This window comes from Chelonoidis abingdonii, chromosome 7 (genome assembly GCF_003597395.2).
Source record: "Chelonoidis abingdonii isolate Lonesome George chromosome 7, CheloAbing_2.0, whole genome shotgun sequence".
NCBI classification, from domain to species: domain Eukaryota; kingdom Metazoa; phylum Chordata; order Testudines; family Testudinidae; genus Chelonoidis; species Chelonoidis abingdonii.
The window spans coordinates 35,811,139-35,835,249 of record NC_133775.1 but is presented as its reverse complement, the minus strand read 5'-3'; the positions used below and the strand labels follow the sequence as shown (position 1 = coordinate 35,835,249).

Genomic DNA, 24,111 nt, shown 5'->3' with positions numbered 1-24,111 from the left:
TCTCATCTGACTTTGATGGTATTGTTGCTGGGATGAATTTGGCCTAAGCACTCTGCCTCTCCTATCCCAATATGGTATTAAGAATACTGAAGTGGAGCTGTGATTCAGAGACAGCTTTTTTGTACTAATACAGTACCATTGGTGTGTTACTCAACACTGCTCTGTACAAAACTTACACCATGAAATAGTTATTCAGTTAATCTTTCTGGACACTGTAAGCATCATTTGGTACCTTACCAAACAAACGTATCACATGAGCAATCCTTAAGTCATTTTCTTTCAGTGTTAAAATGATCCATAATTATGAGTCAAACAAAAATGTAAGACAAATGAAATTCATGAAATTTGAAAACACTGCTTGGACGGTAGAGGCAGTAAAGAAAACTAATACCATAGTACTCTAAAATCAAGCTGAACATGATAGATTAGGAAAGCAATGGGATAAAAATGTGTTAATGAAAGAACAACATTTTCTGGAATGCATATACAGTGAGACTTGTCTAGAGTAACAAAAATTGGTTGCTACCTGATGATGGTCTTCTAATACAGATGCAGCAGAATTTACTTTTACATTTGGATCAGTCTCCTACTACGAGAAGTTGACTAATATTTCTTGTGCCAGTTTCACTGTAAATTGAAATAAAGGGCATATATTATTCTCCCTTACATTGCTAACCCCCTAAAATCTGACTATCTGGGGGGAAAAAAAGTTATAGGCTCTGATCCTGCTCCCAAAAAATTTTGACAGCAAAACTCCCACAGACTAAAATAAGCAAGAATTGCACTTTAATATGTTTGCAAGAACTTCCTATAATGCTAAGATTAATGGAATTTTGAAAGATGACTAAATTAATGTAATAGATCATAGTAGAAAGAATTCCCTAGAATTCTTCTGAGTATACTAATGGAAGTTATATCAACCATTACACAATCTATAACCACATAAAATGCAGCCGGAGGACATAAGGTCTTTCTGAGCAAACCCTTCATTGATTTGAGATCTACCATACCATTCTCTCACTAGAAGGGAAAACCTATAATGGCAACAGGCCGTAAGAGAGACCCAGTTTGGGAATATTTTAATGAAGTTTCTCTACCTATGGGTAAGACAGGCATACGTTCAAAATGCAAACAGTGCAACAAAGAAATGCAAGGCCTGGTTGCCTGAATGAAACATCCTGAGAAGTGTTCCTTCTCAGGAGGAAACTGTGTTGAAGATGATGAAAGGAACATGTCTGAACATGCAGGATCTTCAGGTTGGTAAACTTTTTTATTTCATACTTCTTTCTTAAGGACTGCCTGTCTTCCTTCTGGACTAGTCTTGAATTCTCATGTTTGAGGAAAAAATATAGTTGTTACTCTGTGGTACTATCATTTTATTTTTTATCACAACTGCATCTAAATAGCTGAAATAGGCAGATCTTCCTTTTACAATTTCACCTTTAAAGTAGAACTCAGTGTCAGTGAATGCAATATATGAGCAGTATGGTAATAATAATTAAATAACTGCATTGACTTATTTTGTTTAGGAGAATCCATCCTCACCATACAGGATTCTGAAGACTATCTACCTTCAAGATCACCATCATTTTCTATAGTTTCAGAGTTATCTGCCAATGATAGTGTTTCAGTCACATCACGTATGTCACATAGCCACAGTATATCACTTGTAGCAAAAAGAAAAAAAACCCTCCATCATCCAGAAAAAAACGTAGATAAGTTTGTGATAAGAACCAGCAGATAACAAAAAGAGGTAACTGATGAAAAAATTGCCCAGTTTGTTTATGCAACAAACTCTCCTTTCCATAAGATTGAGAATCCACACTTCATTAACATGGTTCAGACATTAAGACCAGGATACAGTCCACCCAACAGAGCAGATGTCGCAGGCAAATTGCTGGATAAAGTGTATGAAAGAAAAATTGAGCCATGTGCTAAAGGTCTAGAGGTTAAAATTGTTAACCTGAGTCTTGATGGGTGGAGTAATGTCCACAATGATCCTGTTGTAGGTGCTTGTGTGACAACAGAAGAAGGGTATGTCTTCCTTACAGAAACAATTGATAACATCAGGAAATGCACACACAGCAGAATACTTACAAGAAGTAGCAGTAAAAGCTATAACAAACAGTGAAAACAAATTCAAATATCTAGTATGCAGCTTGATCACAGACAATGCTGCAAATGTATCCAAGATGAGAAGAAATTATTTAGAAGAGAGTCCCAAGTTAGTAACATAGGGTTGCAGTGCTCTTTTGATACACCTCCTAGCCAAAGGCTTCAGTGTTCCAGAAATAAAGGCTAATGTTGAAATTGCAAAATACTTCTGTAACAAGCACTTTGCAGCAGCTGCTCTGAAAAAAATGGGAGGAACCAAGCTAACTCTCCCACAAGACTTGCCATTGATCCCAGTAATGGACTCTTTTGAGTACTGTATCAAGAATTGACCTAATCTGATGACAGTTTGTGAACAAAATTGTGAAAAAATAGATGGTACTGTCACAGCCAAAGTTCTCAACATTGGGATAAAGAGAAATATTGAACACATGCTGAGTACCCTGAAGCCTATTTCTGTAGCCTTGAACAAAATTCAGGGAAATAGTTGTTTTATAGCTGATGCTGTTGAAATTTGGAAGGAACTGAGTGAGATCTTAAAAGGGGAAATATGCAATGACAGAGTTAAATTACAAGCATTAAAAAACCAAATGGGACAAGCATTATTTCCAGCTCATTTTATTGCAATATTCTCAATACTCGGGACCAGGGTCAAACCATAACTGCTGAAAAAGAGGAGTTGGCTATGACATGGACATCCAACAATCATCCCTCCATAATTCCAAATATAATAAACTTCAGAGCTAAGGGTGAACCATTCAAGAAATATATGTTTGCTGATGATGTTTTAAAGAAAGTCACACCAGTGAACTGGTGGAAGTCACTTAAGCAATTGGATTTGGAGACTGTTGAACGGATAATCTCACTTTAAAGAGCAGTAGCTTCTTCTGTCAGTGTAGGAAGAATATTTTCTTCCTTTGGACTAATTCACTTCAAATTGAGAAATCGTTTGGGACCTGAAAAAGCAGGAAAGCTTGTTTTTATTTTCCAGATTATGAACAAACAGGAAAATGAAGGTGAAGACAACTGAGTTAGCTGCAGAAGCCAGTATTTTAAGTTTCTCATGTTGACCTGGCTGACATAATCGATTTAATTTTTTTTTTTTAATATTTAACTATTTTAGTTAAAAACAATTTTAACAAAAACAAACCTGATTTAAAAAAGCTTGAATGTTTAACTAAATTCAAAAATTAATATGCTTGTTTTGTTAGAATATTATATGTTTGCTGTTAAAGAAAAAAAATCCAGAATACATAATAATGTTGTTTTAGTTAAATAAAACAATTTAAATGTCTATCTGGTGATGTTCTCCTCCTAATACAGCATGGCAAGAAAATCCTCCAAATATTAATGATTAATCTGTTGAATAGGAGACAATTCACCTCCTAATGACTTCATAATTATCTGCTTCAATTACCTTTGGTAAGTGAAATAACCAAACAATTATTCATTTTCTGATATAACTGTAAAACTAATCTGAAAAGTTTTCAAAATAAATCATTTTAAAAATGTGTAGTGTGTACCTTCTAAAAATGAAATCTACATCTATCTCTGAGTTGTGAAGAATATGTTTGAAGGTTACAACAACCAACAAGAATGCACTTTTATGTAGAAATCCATTATTAAATTGAGTCTTCCTGACTAGTGACTTAAATCAAATCCACCCTGTTTACAAGCAAACTACTGACTGCTGGAGTCTATACTAATTTATAACACTTGATTAACCACTTATTAAGACATCCATTAATCATGCATTAATCCTGTATAAGCCATTTATATAAATATAAAAGTATCAACTGATTCTTAGAAGATGCACCAATCACCATGTTATTTAGGCACAAACCACTACCTTAGTTTTGTGATCCACACAAATAATCATATTCAGCTGCATAAGTTTGTATCAGATATGGAAACTATATCAAATGAAATTAGCATTCAAAATAGAGTCAAGGGTGTGCAACAATGCTTATTTATCTCCTTCTCAGTACAGGTGTCTGCACCACATTAAACATTTGAGAAGACATTTCTAGCTCTTGACCAAGCTGTAAAACTCCTAGTTGCCAAAAACCCTGGGTGATCCCTTTGGAAAATTTCTAGTTGGGTAAATACATAGGCTCAAATCCTAGCCACCTATACAATGCCTGAGCAAACAGACCTTGTAAAGTGCAACTCCGTTGGTCAGGAGAGGTAGAATCCTGTCCTCAGGACATAAAACACCACATGCTGTAACAGTAGCTGTGGCTGCCACATCCCTCCTCTCTTGAAGAGATTTTACATCTGTGGATCATCATACCATAGCTAGTCTCTCTGTGGCCCATTTTCCCACTCCCAAGACTCTGCTCAGCACTGGTGTGAAGAGTTGACCCATAGCACTTCTGTTTTATGTGCAGAAGATGTGCAGTCCCCATCCCCCCATTTTTTCTCCATAGCCTTCCACTCTGCACAGTGAAAGCAAAGAGGTTCTTCTGCATTTTAAAAGTCTTCTTTGCCTCCAGTGTGAAGGCAGGACTTGAATCATTGATTTTACATTTCCATTTAAATTCAACGGGGGAAGATCTCATTTCTCTAAAAAATTGCTGAGTAGTATTATTGGCGCAGCGTGACTGCTGAATTCCACTCCAGAGGTGGTATATTTCAGAATATAAAGTATCTGGGGATTGTTCTCAGTGACAAGCACTATATTAGTTATCTTCTGAGAATTTCACAAACTTTGAGGGTTTCTCTTTCAGCAGGTGGAGAAATATAGCCCCAGCAAAAAAAGTTTCAGAGTTGGTAGCCTGAAACCACAGCAAGTTCCCAAGTCTGGTCTTTGAAAGATATTTTCCAAGGAAATGACCTTTCCTTTCCCAACGGGAGTTGCCTGAGTGCCCCCATGTCTTACATTTCATCAAAATACCAACTGCATGAGCATCCTCATACTGCACTATTTCTCACTGAAATACTGGCACCAAGTCCTCTCTTTATGAGGAGGCTGTACCCACAGAAACGTCACCAGATGTTTGGAAACATGATTTCAGTTTAAAGTTGAAGTAAAAAAAAATTGTGTGACTGAGATTCAAGTCTCCTTTGAATCATGACCCCCTGTGTCTGTGGCTTTTATGGGTGTTTTATCTGGCTCTACTCCTGCTTCAAGCCAGAGGATGTTGCAGCATTTCAAAGATGACTGGAACAACTTATCTGATAATTTATTTAACTAACAGGAAGAAATAAAATGTAATGTAAACATAATATTGTTTCTGTGATAATCTAGCCTAGCTTTATTCTGTCTCATTATCTGCAGCTGGTTCCTGTGTGTGTGCAGAAGAGAGAATATGAGAGAGTCAACAGGAAGTGTAGGACTCTATATACCTCTACCCCAATATAACGTGACCCGATATAACACACATTCAGATACAATGCGGTAAAGCAGCGCTCCGGGGGGGGTGGGGCTGCACACTCTGGTGGATCAAAGCAAGTTCAGTATAACCTGATTTCACCTATAATGCGGTAAGATTTTTGGCTCCTGAAGACAGTGTTATATCAAGGTAGAGGTGTATTGTTCTACAAGATGTATCAGAATTTTAAACTTCTAGCTGAAGTTTAATGTGATGGAGTCGACTTTGGAGGAGGATGGGTGGGAATCTGTCTCTTTGTAGAAAAAGGAACAAGCGGCAGATGGCCATTTATTCATTTAAAATAATATAATAAATAAGGAAAGGCTGTACACCAGTAGATTAAGTTGAACTATTAATTGAAAGATACCTTTAAAATCGTTAATTACATTCTCAGTACCAGCAACATGTGGAGTAACAGCTAACCACATTCATATATTTTCCAGCCTGCTATCACTTTAACTTACAGAGCAGAAGTTCATGTGTCTTCAAAACTAGGTGTGATCCTTGGAGCAGGACCAGGAGGGATCATGTGACCCATACCACAGAAGCTCCCTGGTGATTAGAGCAGAGGTGGACAAACTACTGCCTGCCCACAGGACCCTCCTGACCGGTCCCTGAGCTCCTGCCCAGGGAGGCTCTCCCCAGTCCTTCTCCCGCTGTTTCCCCTCCCCACAGTCTCAGCTCACTGCGCCGCTGGCACAGTGCTCTGAGTGGTGGGGCAGCGAGCTCCTGGGGCAGCACAGCCGCAGAGGCCAGCCTGACCTGGTGCTCTATGATGTGCTGCAGGGTGCATGGCTGGCTCCAGCCAAGCAGTGTGGCTGTAGCACCGCCAGCCATCAGTGCTCCAAGCAGTGTCGTAAGGGGCGGGGAGGTTGGATAGAGGGCAGGGGAGTTCGGGATGGTGGTCAGGGGCAGAGGTGTGGATAAGGGTCAGGGCAATCAGAGAGCAGAGAACGCGTTGAATGGGGGCAGAGATTGGGGGGGGCAGTCAGGAATGAGAGGAGAGGCTGGATGGGGCAGTGGGGGGCAGTCAGGAGACAGGGAGAAGGGGTGGTTGGATGGGGCAGGGGTCCCATGAGGAATGAGAGGAGAGGCTGGATGGGGCAGTGGGGGGCAGTCAGGAGACAGGGAGAAGGGGTGGTTGGATGGGGCAGGGGTCCCATGAGGAATGAGAGGAGAGGCTGGATGGGGCAGTGGGGGGCAGTCAGGAGACAGGGAGAAGGGGTGGTTGGATGGGGCAAGAGTCCCGGGAGGGGCAGTCAGGAAGGAGAGGAGGGTTAGATGGGGCAGTGCAGGGCAGGGGGGTGGGGATTCCAGGGGGGCAGTGCAGGGCAGGATGGGGCAGGGATTCCAGGGGGGCTGTCAGGGAAAGGGGGTTGGATGGGCCAGGAGTCTGGGGGGGGCAGTCAGGGGGCCCGAAGCAGGGAGGAGTGGATAGGGGGTGGGGGCTGGGCCATACCCCGCTCCCCTCACTGGCCCTCCATACAATTTCCAAAACGCAGCCCTTGGGCCAAAAAGTTTGCCCACCCCTGGCTTAGAGCCTCATTTCAATGGGAGCTCTCCATGAGGAGACCTTGAGGGAACAACCCTGAATGAACCAGATTTGAAACACTGATCACGGAGATTTTAAATTTCTCAATGAAATACAGTGCAAATTCCTTTGTTATAAGAGGGAGATTATTGGAAGTTACTCAGCTCCCAAAGGAATGCATTTCCCTCTCAGTGAGTGAGATTGGGCATGTCTCATGAAGAAATTTTACTGGAAAAATAAAACAATCTATGTAAAAAAAATTGAAAATATAACCTCAAACACACTGATGGCAAAGACCCTCAAAAAATTGGTTTATTTTGAATATAAGCCAGGCTTTTGGACATGGGTAGCTGTCTATCTATCCATCCTGGTATTTCTAGTGCACCCACCACCACAGTTGGACACCAGATAACAGTTGTATGAGAAACTTATTTTGATATTTCAGAAGACATGGGGACGCATCAGAAAAATACAAGTAGTTTCAGACAATGGAAACAATTATCACAACAAGTTGGAAGCAAACTGGAAAGCTACTGGGAAGCAACAGTGAGATTGTCAAGAAAGATGTACGTTACACTGGACTGTGAAAGACACTGTCTATATTACTAACAGAAGATGATCACACTGTTAGAATTAAAGATCTACATTTATTCAGCCTTTTGCTTCTCTTGTCTTCACACAGGTCATCAATTCACTGGACACACAAAAACTTCCCCTGAAGCTGGTAAGGAATTTGGGATTTTTATTTATTATTTTATTTGTTTATTGCTCATCTGTTAGTTTCACCATAATAAGGAACATCTCAAACTTTTGCATTGCACCTTTCCAATTCTCCTTCTGGAGAAGAAGATTGGGAAAGATTTAGGGCTTGGCTACACTCAAAGCTCCAAAGCGCTAAAGTGAGTGTGGTCGCAGCGCAGCGCTGCAGGTACTCCACCTCCCCATGGGGATTAGCTTGCAGCGCTGCGAGCCATGCTGGGGCACTGTTTACACTGGCGCTTTGCAGCGCTGTAACTTGCTGCTCTCAGGGATGTGGTTTTTTCACACCCCTGAGCCAGGTCACTTACCGATCCTTTGTAGGAGTTCAGGAATAATTCCTTTATTAAAAAAATTTGTCAAAATAGTATATTTATAATGGAAAAAGGCATTCTGAGAAGGTAGTTTTACAGCGTGGTTTGGAAAACACATGCCAATCATTCAGCAAAAGGATGTAACAGGGACACATAAAATGTGCAGACACAAGTAAACAATAGTAAAGCTATTTGGTTATGATGCCATCTACAGCTTATGAATAATATTACAGGGCTGAACAAAATACTAAGGCTAAGTTTTTGTCAGGGATATTTTTAGTAAAAGTCAGGGACAGGTTCGGGGCAGTAACCTGTGACCTGTCCCTGACTCTCACTAAAAATAACCCTGACAAAAGGGGTAGGTGGGATCAGCAACCATTGCTGCTGGGGCTCCTGGGTTCACCACTAGTGCGGTGCGTGGGAGCTCCAGGGTCCCCCAGCCTTCAGAAATTTGTAGAAATGAAATTAGGCTTTGTCTTGACTGGGGACATGCCCCAATTACAGCCTTTAATGAAAGCGTACCAGCACAACACCTAGCATCGACAGGCAGGCTGCTCTTCACACCAGTGATTTACCCTCAGGCTCTCAAAACCAGGATAAACCCGGCGGATCCAATTAGTGCCTTTGGCTGCCTACATCAAGGATTGCACTGGTAAAGCTACAGCAGTTGCTGGAATTGGGCAAAAGTCCAGTTTAGCTAAGGTCCTAGAGTGACATTGCATGGCCTCCCAGCCCAGTGACAGGGGAGCTGTTGTGTGCTCTCCCTTCTGGGCTTCCACCCCGCCACACAGCTAGAAACCTCCAGACATCTGACTCCAGACACTACCCCTGTTATAAAAATACAGCTAAGGATAGCATAAAATCCCTTCTTTACCTGTAAAGGGTTAAGAAGCTCAGATAACTTGGCTGGCACCCGACCAGAAGGACCAATGGGGAAAAGAAATTATTTTTAAATTGGGGGGGGGGGGGAGGCTTTGTTTTGTGCTCGGAGAGTGTTTTTTTGGAACACAAAGGGAGAGACCAAGCAAATAATCCAGCTCCTACTGAAATGATATTTAATATTACAGAAATAGTAAATAATAGTGAGGAAATGTGTTAGAGTATTTTTTTTGTTATAGCTTGTGAATTTTCTCTATGCTAAGAGGGAGATTTATTCCTGGTTGGTTTGTTTTTTTGTAACTTTAAAGTTTTGCCTGGAGGGAAATTATCTGTGTTTTAACTCTTATTACCCTGTAAAATTACATTCCATCCTGATCTTACAGAGGGGTTTCTTTTATTTTTTTTCCTTCTAATAAAAGTTTTGTTTCTAAGAATCTGACTGGGTTCTCAGTGTCCCAAAAACCCAAGGGTCTGGTCTGTGCTCACCTTGGTTACTCTCAAGCCTTCCAAGGAAAACGGAGGGAAGGGGTTTGGGGGGATATTTGGGGAACTCCAAGTAGTCTTTTTCCTGAATCTTTGTCTAACTCACTTGGTAGTGGCAGCATGCTGTCCAAGGACAAGGAAGAATTTGTGCCTTGGGGAAAATTTTAACCTAAGCTGGTAGAAATAAGTGTAAGGGGTCTTTCATGTGGGTCCCCACAGCTGCACCCTAAAGTTCAGAGTGGGGAGGGAACCCAGACAACCCCCATCAGTTGCTATGTCCCCCCATACAAAGGCCCCACTCCCAGCTATCTGCTGCTCCCCTCAAATTAATCTGTCATGTCCACACCCCCTCACAAAAGAGGCCTCCTCAATTGATCTGCTCTTCCCCCTACATACTCCCCCAACTGAATTAATCTACTGTATCCCCCACCTTCCACACAGAGACTCCCTCATTAGTTAGTTGGCTGCCCCCTCACACACTCCAGTAACTAGGCCTGGCAAACACACCTCTTCACATGCTGCTGCTCCACACTGTACTAGGCCTCTGCTCCCCTCCTGGTACCGGCTGAGGGTGGGGCTCCAGGGCTGGGGAGTGTTTCTTCTGGCCCAGGCTGCCACAGGACAGCACAGGGGGCTGGTCAGTCCCCCTAGCAGGAGCCAGGCACACTCCTGTTCCTTTCACAGGCGGGAACTCTGACTGCTCCTCCAGCTGCTGTGGGACACCCCCCCATGAAACACTCTCAGTAGCTGCCTTTCCTCAGTTGGTGGGAAAAGTTAGCCAATCAGAGGCATTTATTGTGTAAACTGACAAATTTCCTTTCCCCCTAGAGCTATAGAAAGGCCTGGAAACTCAGTGTCTACTATGGAATGAAGCCACAGCTGGCAGTGGTGAAATCAAAAAGGGAGGGAAACCTGTTTTCGTAACCACACAAGGGACCTGCAGAAATAGCTGCCTATTACTGTGTAGTTTTAATGAAAGTGAATAAAATCACACTGGAAGGCTTGGAGATGTTTTAAAGTGGTTATTTATAAGGCTGCGATTTAGTCACGGAGGTCACAGAATACATGATTTCCAAAGACCTCCATGACTCAGCCAGCGCAGGGAGCTGCAGGGTCCCCCGCTGCTTGCGGAGGCAGAGAATTGTGGAGTACCCCCTCTGTGCCAGGCAGCAGGAGCTCCCTGCAGCTCCACAGCACTGCAGCCAGCTGAGGGGACTCCAGGAGCTATCTGCAGGCAGTAGACCCCCGCAGCTCCCCACCACTGCAGGGGGGACCCCTGCAGCTCTTAACAGCAGGAGGAACCCTCACAGCTCAGAGCTGTCAGCTGGTGGCAAGAGGAACCCTCAGAGCTGCCAGTGGAGGGGGACCCTGGAGCTCCAAGCCCCCATGGGTGGTGGTGGGCCCTGGAGCTCCCAGCTCACACAGCTGCCCAGGCTCCCCATTTTGTCACCGAAAGTTTTAGTATAAGTCAGGGACAGGTCACCAGCTTCCATGAATTATTACCCGTGGACCTGTTCCTGACTTTTACTAAAAATATCTGAGATTAAAATCTTAGCCTTAGTCATTTAACAGTGACCTTGCAAACAAAAAGTCTCCCCATGTGTTTCCCCCCTCCCCCACTTTTTTTTCTTGGCTTCTTTATTATGTTTAAAGGCCTAAAAAAGTTGATTGGGTTTTTATTTTTTGTTTAAAAACAAAGCCATATTTTTTTCTTCTGCTTGTTTTCATGCTAGAAATTGGGGTCTACTCCCCCTCCCACCCCAAGAAGATCTGATAGGATTATGACGTCACAAACACTATGGCAGTGAAGCCTGATTACTAGAGAGGGGAAGTGACATTTAGTCAGACTACTTAAAACTCTGATTGACTGATTTTGACAGCACCTTCTTAGGACACACTCCTAATTATGTCCCTGGCAAGACTTTCATTACCTTCAGCTTGAGCAGTAGCAAGGCCTTATGCCAGAATCAGGTGTTTTTTAAAAAAAGACTATCCAAAATCTTTTGCTCTGTTACAAAGATAACTTCTGAAGACTGTATAAATTAAAAGCAGGAGCAACAGGCAACTAAAGATGCAGCATGTTCAGACCAGAGGCATAAGGGAGGAGAGTGAGTCTCATTTGCTCCTTATCTGGAGTGGCTCTGGCAAAGCAACCTCCAGCTCTCAGGCAGAAGCCATTTAAAGATGTTGAAATCCATCCCTCTACAGAGGACCAGCACACCATCTATACACCACCATAGCCTCAAAGCATGATTTAAGTCAGGGCAAACTTTTTGGCTTGAGGGCCGCATCAGGTTTTGTAAATTTTATGGAGGACCAGTTAGGGGAGGGGGGTCATGGCCTGGCCCCCACCTCCTATCTGCGCTCCACTCGGGACTCCTGCCCCAGCCCCATCCAACCCCCCAGTTCCCTGATGGCCCCTCTGGGTCCCCGCCCCATCCACACATCCCTGCCTCTGGGCCCGACACCCCATCCAACCCCTCCTCCCATTCCTGATGCCCCTCCTGGGAGCCCTGCCCCATCCAACCACCCCTTCTCCCTGTCCCGACTGCCCCCTGCTGCCCCATCCAACCCCCACTCCTTCCTGACTGCCCCCGGGACCCCTGCCCCCATTCAACCCGTTCCCCCCACCCCCCAACCACCATCCACATCCCCAGCAACCATCCCATCCAGAGGCCCGTCACCATCCACATCCCCGCCCCGACCACCACACCGAACTCCTCTGCCCCCTTACCACACTGCCTGGAGCACAGGTGGCTGGTGGCGCTGGAGCTGCACCACCCGGCTGGAGTCAGGCCATGCTGCCGCCACCACAACGTAACACAGAGCACTGGGTCAGGCCGGGCTCTGCAGCTGTGCTGCCCCAGGAGCTCACAGTCCCACTTCCCAGAGCATTGTGCCGGCAGCGAAGCGAACAAGCTGAAGCTGTGGTCGAGGGGCTGCAGGCAAGCCTCCCGGGCCAGGAACTTGGGGGCTGGACAGGACAGTCCCATGGGCCGGATGTGGCCCGGGGGCCGTAGTTTACCCACCCCTGAGTTAAGTGGTTCATAGATCTCATTCACCCCCTGCAGAGGGTCAGCATTTCAACCAGGAATCACTGAATGTATCTGTCCCCTCCCTCCCTCCCTCCCTCAGAGTTTGAGGCCATTATTCCCTCTTTCTGGACATAAACACTGTGAAGAGATGAAAATCCCTATAGTTTTGAGTGGAAATAGTCTTCTAAAGAGTTACTAATTGCCATTTAGTGGAAAGGACTATCAAGTGATGGCTTCTATTTCTGCACAAGTCGCTCCTGAATGGAAATACAGAAACAGAAAGCCACGAGTGTCATACACTTATTCCTTTTCTCACCACCGTACTTCATCCTATTATGTAGCACTGAGTTTATATTTAATAGTGTAATACTACATTGCCATTCTCCTCATACTACAAACAAAAACCTATATACAGAATACTTTTCTTACTGTAATGAGGGGAATGTAATATCTGAGCACCTGACAATAATGCATTAAGGAACATGAGTAACAGCTGTTACATTCAGTTCATGCTCTCTCCAGGAGGAAGAATTGTGTATGGAGTGGTTTGTTTCAGGGGCGGGGGGAGATTCCTTTGGCACACAAGGGCAGAAGATGGTGAAGGTTTCCTTAGTTCCTACTGGAGTTCATTCCACAGTTTCAAAATAGCGGTTGAGTTAGCACTGACTCTTGCACAGACAAGCTTTAAGCCTTGTGGTAGAAAGTTCCACTGTGCTTGAGGAGCAGAGTTGTGGACCATGCTCTTCATCCCAGAGTTTTAGGTGGTCTTTTAGATATGCTCATCCCAGGCTGCTGGAGTATCTTGAAGATAAAGTTGAGACCTTGAACTTGATTCTTGAAAATGAATTTGATGTTGTGTAACTAGGTCTCATTGTGCCATGAGGTCAACTGGAGCAAGACTGTAAGGGAAACTTACTTCATGTGTTAAATAAGTCAGACATTACACAAAAGAAAAAAAAATTAAGGTTTTAGCATCAGAATCCATATTAAGCAGAATAAAATCTATTACTCGCATAAAAAGATTAAAGCTACCACTGTGACCGCAACTCTACTAGTGAAATTCCCAGCATGAATCAATGTGAGTTTCCTTTGCATAGACATAGCATGTTAACTTTGACTTACTGAGGGAATGGATTTGCTCACAAGATTAGTAAAAAGAAATTACATCTCTCACTTTTAAGTTATTTGTTCAAATTTGACCCAGTAAATAATTATTGCTACCCGACAGTTGGCTAAAGGTGCGTATGAAGAGAGCTGGTTGTTTTAGGCTCTATCTACGTTAGGAATTTGATCCAGTGCTGATGTTTTCAGCAACTAGTCCTCTGGCCTTCAATCAACTGGTGTTGAAAATGGTTTTACTGCTAGCATAAAATTGATGTCCTTTATACCACTGCCATAAGACAAAACATGCTTCGGGTTATATTCAACAAGGTCTCAGCTCTACTTTATGTAATAGTGATGACTATCATCTTGCACCATCTACATTACAAGCTAAACTACTGTCAACACCAGCTGGAATCCCTGGTAAAAATATGAGAGATGCCAAAGAATGAACACAAATGCCCAATTCCTAGGAGTGATCACTTCAGAACACAACTGAGGCACAGTGGAAAGTAGCTTGGAAAAGCTTGCACTGCTACTGCCTGTCCATGCTTTTTCAACAAAAAAGCTCAATTTCCAGTGGTGCCATTGTGGCACTTTTCACAAATATTAGCATTTACTTAAAATAAAAAAATCAAATCCTATTATCCAGGAATTGCAATTCATATGGTCCTCTGCTACAAGGACTCAGCACTGGGTGACTGCCTATCTTGGTTAGCTCTTTACTAATAGATCACGTTTCACACTGAAGCCACACAATGGTCTAGCTTCTAGGTGCTACTGCAACAAAAATAATGAAAAACAAATCACCTCTTACTGTCTTAGGCCCTGATCCTCCAATGAGATGCATGCACATGGACTTCTGTGCCTATGCAAAGCTTTGCTGATTTCAAGAGGACAATGCAGGGGTGTAAGAGTCCACCCATATATATCAGTTTTCAGATTAGTTCTGGTTAACTGGTGATCTCTAAAGCTTGTCTCTGGGAATCAAGTTTTCAGCTGCTTTGCACTGCAATTGTGTAACATCTTGTCAAATATGAACTCAATCCTGCAATTTGGAATAAAACTTACCACCTCACTTCTCTCTGTGCAGCAGGATCCAATTCCAGTGTTTCCCCCAATACTGTACGTTTTCACTAAGACCATCAACACAACATCATTGTAGGGGAGTCCGGCAACAATGCAATTAAACTGTAAGTCTTAGGTGAGCAGTGTGTATCACATACTGGTTTTAATCAGATTTTGTGTCTAGAAGTGACTTGATTTACTCAACAACTGAAATTTATAAATAAGTACTGTAGTAAAAGCTGCACGTATTAAGACCTTGATACCCATGCAGTCAGTTAAAAAAAACACAACAAATCTAAGCCCTGATCTCGTATTCCCCGCCCCCTCCATCTACATACTTATCCCAGATTGGTGAAATGGTATTCTCAGTTAAGGAATTTTCTAACAGAGGGCTATATCCCTTGAGAAGACTAGACAACACATTTTATAATCTTATGATTATACTCAAGATCTATATCCCAATTAATAAAATGAGGAATAGGTATATCGAAATTAAATGAATGAAAAGTAAACTACATCACAAGCTGCTTAGAATTAATTCACGGCGCAAAGCTTGGTTCATCCTTCATACTATACATAACTGTACTATACATAACTATACTCCAAATGTTCAGATACTGGAGAATTTTACCCTGAGAAGGAAGACTGAGGAAGCAAGAAAGGACAGAGTAGCCAAACAGAACTGGAAAAATTTTCTCTACAGCTTAATAGAGCTGAACTATAGAGCTTTAGTCTGCACAGCTCCATTCAGCTTAAGTGGAGTTTACTACTCGCCTTCCTTAGCTATTTTTCCAAATGTAAATATTTTCTTTCCTGGATATACAGTCAAAGGCATGAACGCTCAGTCTCTGATTTTTTTTTAAAATTAGGTCTTTCCCCTTTTTTCAGATACAGCCTGGCAAAAATGAAAAGGATTTTATCCCTTTCATGCCAGAATTATTTGCTGTGACACCTATATCTGTGTTGTATCAAGTGATGTGCTGGTCCCAGATATTAGAAAGACAAGGTGGGTGAGGTAATATCTTATTGGACCAACTTCTGTTAATGAGGCAAACTTTTGAGCTTAGGCAGACCTGCATAAGACCTCTGTGAAGTTGAATGCTTGTCTCCCACCAACAAAAGTTGGTCCAATAAAAGATATTACCTCACCGATCGTCTCAATCATACCTATAGCATTTAGCTCTTCGTTCCATTAACTTACACTGATTACAGTTTGACTGATTGTTTGTATGAAATTCATACTTTGATGTAATAGAATTTTATAAAGTTGATCCTAAATAATTCAAAAGTCTCATTGGTTCTAGGTTTGTCAAACATCTACCCTTCCTGTATTGTTACACAAGACAATTGCTAATTACACGATCAACAAATATAAAAAGCCTAATGCAATTTTCTCTTCAGATTTATTATTCCAGAGGCACTTAAATGTCTTACATTTATATAGCACCTTTCTTCTCACAGCGCTTTACAAACTACAATATGTACACACATACAGGAATATCTCCCAACACCTAGGAAGAGCAACCATCTCTGACTACCACTAGTGCAATTTTGAAATGTCACCAGCTTGAGACTCCGTAGTTGAGGATATGGAGATGCTTTTATCAATACTTTCATTCTCACTATGACTGATTATTTTCAAACTCCCAGCTTGAGCAATTAAAAAAGACTACAACCAATATATACCACAGCTCCATTTTATAACTGAACTAAGATTCAATCATTTTCACCGGATTAAACATCTCTTAATTGACAATACTAGTTAATACTTTAAGGTATTTTTATGTAATCTTCTAAAGAACAGTGGTTATGAATATCGTTACAAATTGTTTTTACTATATGTTCCTCGTTGTTCACCAGGTTATTCTTTGATATATCTATAATATAAACTAGAGCTTTTAGGAATTAAATGAGGAGATGACCCTTGATTCTCAAACTGACTTCAGTACACAACAGGAGCAGGCCAATTTCTCCTTGTTTATGAAGCTGGATCTGTTTTCGTTTGTAAAGCAAAATTGAAAAAGTTTATGCTCAGTGCTGTTACTAATCAATGTTGAATGGTAAATCACCCTTGGATTTGCTGCAGAGGAGGATATATAAATGTGCTTTGAGTGGTTTCTGCTTGTTAGTGTCAAAAATACACAAATACATTAAAAAAAAATCCCAAATCCACTGCTTTACATTACCACAAACTTCTCTCTACCAAAAGAATAAAAACAGATATTTGAATTTGGAGAAATATTCTTTGCTTTGTCTCTCTAAAAAGCTACTAAAACATTTCTTAAAAAAAAAAAAAAAACTTGCAATTGGGTGCCAACTTTCACAAAACAGCCATTATGGTAAACCCTGAAAATATAGGGCTATCATGAAAACACTAAAATCTCACGTATAGCAGCACAACTTGCTTCACTATAAATTAGTTTGATATCAGTGTTTAAGAATTTGAATTAAAAACTGGTAAAAAAGCTAACTTTGCCATCTTGTGGAATGAAACAGTTTATTTTAGTGTCAGGTGATCCATGGATGCAGTTAAGCTTCTAACACATGCCTTTTGGAGTTTCACTGATGCTATTTAACATGTTGAATGTATTGCCTATGTCAGTGGGTACCTGTTCTAAGACATGAGGGCACTAGCATTTCTTCTGCTATGTCAGAGTATTTTAATATTGTGAGTGGTATGGGCAAGAAGTGTAATAACCTCAAGTTTAAGTTTCAAGATAAAAGGGGAAAATAAAAAGTAATAATCTTAATACGAAAGGTAGTATTCAGTATTCACAGAGCTGAATTAGTCACTAAGAGGAAGATAAACACACGGGTGTATATTGATTATAAAAAAAGGAAACCTTGATAAAAGATGTACAGAGATCACATTTATTGTGTATTTAGTGCATGTCTTCATGTAGTGCATTCCTATGTTACATCATGTGTGCAACACTACAGAGCCACCAAAAGAACATCAGTGTATGGCAGGGATTTGGCAGGGATTTTTAAATGTTTTCATAGCATACACAGTCTCATGGACCACCAGCCTCCCATTCCTGATCACACAAACCATCTCTTTTAGCATTTGTGATCACTTAAAATCATGTGGCAACTACAGTAATTGTTTACATGGAAAAGTAATATTAGGAAAGTATTTAATGTATTTTTAGCTGTCTTTTAATGAGATTTGGCAGTTGTAATAAAAGAACCAGCACTCCATGGACTAGTGGTCCACGGACCACTGTCTGAGGACCATTGTCATATCATTTACTAATTTACATTAAAATTGCCTAAAAAACCCTCAGGATATGGAGTCAAATTTTGATGAATTTTGAGATGTGGCATCCCAGACATCACATAAAAAAATGGATAGCAAAACAGAGGCTACCATCATTATCACTCCCTCTTAAAACCCAAACCTATAAAGCAGCTGGACAGGGAAAATCCTATTTTAACAAGAGGGACAAAGGAGGACTCTGATGGAAGACCACCACCACATATCCTAGGAATGGGAGCAAAGAGGACAAGTGAAAGTCTGCTACTGAGAGCAACAAAATTTTGCTTTCAAGGAGGGATGCTAAGTGTTTTAGAAGGATACACTTTGGGCCCAATTCTTGATCCCATTAATGTCGGTGGCAAAACTCCTCTGACTTCAATAGGCAGATTTGTCCTTTAATAATTCTCCCTCCTCCACTATTGCTGTGGGAACTAAAAACATACTCCTCAACTTCCCAGAGTTGTCAAGTGTGTCTATGCAACTCCAAATGAAAAATATTCAAGGACCCTGACCCCTGAATACAGAATACCATTTTCACCACTATTTTTTTTTTTTAGTTCCCTTCCATCTCAATTTCTTCCCAACTCTCCCCATTTGCTTCCACTCCCTTTTCTGGGAGAGGAGGAGAACACAGTTCAGCACTACTTTTATTGAATGGGGGAAGAATGGGAGACAGTGAGAAGCACAGGAGAGCTGTGGACCGACAGGCTGAAAAGGTCTAGGGATCCACAGTGGATCAGGTCTAATCTCTTTAACAGCAGAGGGAATTAGGCTCCTGCCATCTTGGATTCAGTCCATCCTGCACCATAAATGGTGCACATACAACACCCATCACAAAACTTGGCCTCTACCCAGGTCTGGCACTGTACAGGATAGCTGGATATAGCTATGAAAAGTGGAGGACATCCTGCATCATATGAGATAATCCAGAAGTATGCATAGACTAAATAGTGAAAATCCAGAATTGTTGCCAGAAACAGGAGAGGCAGTAACCCTAATTTTAGCAGAGTTCTTCACTGAAGGAAAGGAAGGTCCATAAAAGTCAAATCAGCTGACTTCAAATGGTTTACATCCCAGGATGAATCAGGTTATATTGATTTAAGCCCAATTTAATTTAGGCAGGTTTTTAACCACAAGAATAAGGACATTCTTAGTACATATTAATAATTAAACCAACATATACAGAATTAGCAATATCCTACATAATAATAAATGCTTAATAGCTTGCTTTGGATTATCCTATACCTAGTTAATTTGTTTAAAAACAAGCCAAGTAGTTTTATCTTGCTATGTGTTTTTCCTTTCTACATGTTCTCTGATCAGTCTTTGTAGTAGTTGCAGCTTTATGGATTTTAAGATCCAAATTCAACTGTGTCTTCAGTTATCTTCTTGAACTCGTAATTTCCTCTACCATCCATGTGCAGGTAAAACTGTGGAATGAAAAATTTACATTATCAACCAAACGACAAAAAATATTTTTATATTAGTTTTGTTTATCATAAATTATATAAGCAAATAATTTGTTAAAGAACAAAAATTAAAACCCTAAATCAACTAGTCAGAGGATGATCTCCTACTGCAATACTTAGCCAATTCAATTGCCTTTGAGGAATAACACTGTATGATTTTTTGGATATGTTCTGTCTCTATCTTCTGCTAGCTGGTCATATTGCTCATCACTGGGATTTGGTTTGTTGTGACAGATGCCTAATTTGCAAGCATAATTACAACTCTGTGTACAAATCTGGTATTTTTACACATAGTGAGTCACTTACACCAATACCTGAATTGCAGAAATGTGTGCATAAATTAGGTGTGAAATGGTGTACATCGGGGTAGTTAATAGGCGCCTCGTGGGCCAAACCTGGACCACCAGACACTTTTGAATGGACCCCAACATCTTTTTATTTACTTATCATCACCACCATTAATGGTTTTTTCAATTATTTTCTCTGGAGTCTGGACCTTGATTATACCTTGACCAAGAAATGTCAACTTAGACAACTGACTACATTTTTGCATACATAAAATGTATGTATGTGCTTTTTGAAAATCAGGCCCTTGTTAAATGAATATTGATTTAAGATTTGGCTGGTGCTGCGGGACAGAAATTAGTGAAGGAGTATCCCCACAGAGCCTCAGATTTCATATATTTTCTAAGATTAAAATTATTTCAATTATTATTCATTACAATCCTTATGTTATCTACTTCAGAATAATAACAGATGAAATGATGAGAAAGAACTTGAGAGAAAAGGAATACCTTGTATCACAGTTTTACATGTTCAGAATGTTTAACATTCCTTTTTCCAAATATCTTCATGAACATTGAATTCCCCAGTCCCTATCTGAACAAAATATCCACAGATTTTACGCTCCACCACATACATGCCCCCTCTAGGGGGTAATCGTATCTTACTGTAACTGGAAGGGGAAACGTTTGCCAAAACTATTTTATAGGATTATAAAAGCCATGTATATTTCAACTATATCAGATTTTTCATACTTATAGAAGTGTTCTCTTCATTATATCTCAGTTCACACACAAAATCTAAATTCCCACCAATAACAAAATTTACTTAGAGTGTAAACAAGGAGTAGCCCCACAATTAAAAATACATCTTGCACTACACAAAGGCCCTTTATAAACATGTGCATTAGCAGCTTCGTAAGAAAAGTTTTACAGGATTGTTTAATCAAGTGTCCACAGATGAAGAAACACTAATTTTTAATATTTTATATGGATAACCCTTCAGAACAGATAAATTTAGAACTGTCATTTTCTTCGATTTTCATAACAGCTTTTTTGTGAATCCTTCAAATACTGCTGCTGGACTATGAAAATATAATCTATGATACTATTTTTTGAAGAGAGTGTCTGGTTGGAAGGCAAGACACCTGAATGCAACTGAACTCAAAGTTCATTTAATACCCACAAAAAGGCTAAATACATAATCATCGTCAACAAAAATAAAAATGACATACATCGTGGTGTTTCCAGAGGGACTTTCTGTGAGAGACAGTGAAGAGAGTGATGCCAACCTACAGTAAAAGGAGAATACAAACATTAAGTAAAACTTCACCCATAAGACAAATTCAATTAATTTCCTCAATTCTCACACTTAGTAACATTTTAAAAGATGAAACTAAAAGTTCATACTAATAAATAGAAAAGTTTTAAGGCCTTAAATCATCTATACTGTGTGTGTAAGCCTAAATATTGCACATTTTAGAGGAAAAACAAAAGAGGTTTTAGGTTTGGTTTTTTAAACCTCCTGATTTAAATGTTGTTTTTTCTGCAGGAGCTGAAAATGTCAGTCTAAAAAATTCACTCCCTGTGCATAGATGTTAGCAATATCATAGGCTCTTATAGAAAAGACAAATTCCTGAACTTGAGCCCTAGCGGGTAAGTAAAAGAGGAAATTATTTCCAAATATTTCGTTTTTAAAATGTATTTGATTGCTAACTAAAGTGTATGATGTTAATGATTTAAGAACTTAAAGTGCTTCTTGAATGCAATGAAAAATTCACCTTTAAAATCACCTGTAAGCAATAGTTGCAATTGCACTGAATGGTTAAACTGTAAATGGTTGTTGATTAAAAACAAACAGAAATGAAAGTGATAATAATCAGACTATTTGTTTTTTAACCTTCTGTAAGAGACAGCTGACAAGGGATTTGATTTTCCAGAGGGATGCATTATCAGACACTTTGCACTGGTAAATCCTCAAAATAGAAAGCAGTACAACCTGGCATCCAAATGGTAAATGTACTTAATGAAATAGAAGAATCACAGAATATCAGGGTTGGAAGGGACCTCAGGAGGTCATATAGTCCAATCCCCTGCTCAAAGCAGGACCAATCCCCAGACAGATTTTTGCACCAGATCCCTAAATGATTGAACTCACAACCCCGGGTTTAGCAGGCCAATGCTCAAACCACCGAGCTATCCCTACCCCCTATAACTGATGCTCTTTCACAAAGAGCCCACCCAGCATCAAAACTACTACTACAAAAGCATCTTCGGGCCTGCTCCTGCTCCCAGAGAGATTTGGATAAAAGTTTCAGTACCTGTAGAGTTTCTGTTTCCTTTCAAAGGACATCACCGCTCCATAGTTAAATTTAAAACAAGTTTACCATTATAATCTCTATTTTCAAACCCTTCACCCTTTCCCCAAAAAGAAATCAACCCCCTTTATATTTCTCCTACCACATATCATATAAGGGTGGAAAATTTTTTTTGAGAATTCTGGGAGGATGGGGAATAGAAAAGAAGTTAAAACATCATGCTTTTTTTAAATACTCCTTTTTCATTTACTTTTTGAAAGTTCTCCTAGTGTTGCTGGCTCCTATCTCCAAAACAGGTTCACTTACAAGTCCTTTTGTTTTGTCAGCCTTGCTGAGAAGGGTTATTTTCCAAAAGGAAAGTATAAAATTGTTTTGGGTGTTATCTGGATTCCATTTCACATTTTAATCAAGTTTTGGAAATTGAATATTATCATGCCTAATATTGTTGCTGAAGTCCAGTTTTACCAATCAGTCAAGTTGACATTTTCCAAATTAGAAATTACATTCACAAAGAACAATTTAAATGTATCTCAGACTTCTCTCTTTATCTAGAAAAAACAGAAACAAAACAAACTTACTTTCCGGCAATGACTGTAAATGTAGCCTTCTACATCAACGCTAACAGCACTTGTACATTCATCCAGAATTGCAAACTGAGGTTTATGATAAAATAACCTTGCCATCTGGAATGCAAAACAATACACCATTTGTGAATAGAGAGAACAGGGACAATGCAAGTTTCTTCATCTTTGTAATAGCATAACCTATTGTCTAAATGAGCATTTAAGAGATGAAACTACTCTAACCTATTGGAAATAACAAACATTTTAACAAATGGTTTGAAATATTTACACAACTGCTCAAAAACTTCAGTTTTTGTGCTGCCATTACCTCTCTCCCCCAAAAGGCATAAATGTAAACTATGGAGCTATTTAAGTTTACAACTAATAATGGAGATAAAACATTTGAAATTTAAAGACATTTTAATCTGATTTCATCCCATTACTTCTAAGTGTTCAGCAGATACAGTAATATGTACATTACCATGCAATAATCAGAGACTTGAGTAATACTGAAGCACAGTGAGTTACAGCCAGCATGCAATGAAAATTTCCTTTGTTGTCTTGTCAGTTTGTCTTCTAGCAGACAGTTTGGCAGGTCACAGTCAATATGAATACTTAATTTAAAAAATGGTAATAGTTTATCAGACAATATAGTCTTAGGTGTATGTGTAACATATAAGCTGCTTTCTACAATTATGTGGTTACTTATTAACCCAGAAATGTTGGGTATGTACTGCCATACCATCATTCTGTCTTGATTTTTGCTAGAGGAAAAAGGATGCATGCCAAAATATTTACATATATAATGATCAATGCTGTTAGCAGAAAGTCAAGTTTTCTCAACAAATCACAACTAATACTGTAGTCTTAGAAGTTTTAACCAGAAATTACTGACTGAAAATTAAAAGGGGAAAGAATTTTTTTAACCATCATTGACTGAACCTCACTTAAATTTGAACATTGTATATTATTCTTTGTATACTTTTCAAAGGTAAGAAATCAATATTTTACAACATCTGCTTACATAATAGAAGAGAGTATGTTGATCTGATAAGAAAGCATTCAGAGATCTATATTACAATGTGAAAATAATAATGCCTACCTGTAATAATTTAAGTTATTTTCATGAGCACTAAGATTATAAAAATCTTAAATTATTTCTTTAAAGAATAAAGCAGTAGAAAAATTTACTAACTAGATATCAATATTTCAGATTAGTTATACTAATTTACAGTATTTTTCAAGTACGTATAAGATAGAGACGCACTGCCATCCTCTGTTTTTCTCCTCCGCTGAGCACATCCATCCAGTCCTGAACACTATCCCAGCCACCTTCACGTTCCAGGATTTGACCCAACTGGACATTATCCAAGTACTCCTTCAGCACCTTTTAGCAAAACAATAATGCTTACAGATACACCTAAACATACTTCATATTGCAATAACTTCTCAGATTAGTATAGTATACTATAAATCTATAAAATATTAAAATCACTCTATCACCCAAGATATTGGTACCAAAATAATATTTCAAAATGTAAACAAATCTAATGTTCTTACTTGCTATA

General features: G+C 39.9%; 1 protein-coding gene across 2 annotated transcripts in view; it reads right to left on the bottom strand.

The window, feature by feature from the left end:
• Nucleotides 1-17,510: 17,510 nt before the first annotated feature.
• ABCD3 (ATP binding cassette subfamily D member 3) overlaps nucleotides 17,511-24,111 on the bottom strand; it is a 68,235-nt gene continuing 61,634 nt past the window's right edge. For both annotated transcript variants that reach the window (XM_032777871.2, XM_075067799.1), the window contains 4 exons: nucleotides 23,811-23,930; nucleotides 22,559-22,663; nucleotides 20,898-20,954; nucleotides 17,511-19,342 (listed from right to left, as the gene is read on the bottom strand). In XM_032777871.2, coding sequence (XP_032633762.1) covers nucleotides 19,265-19,342; nucleotides 20,898-20,954; nucleotides 22,559-22,663; nucleotides 23,811-23,930 — 360 coding nt within the window. In that variant the 3' untranslated portion in view covers nucleotides 17,511-19,264. The remainder of the gene's footprint in view (nucleotides 19,343-20,897; nucleotides 20,955-22,558; nucleotides 22,664-23,810; nucleotides 23,931-24,111) is intronic.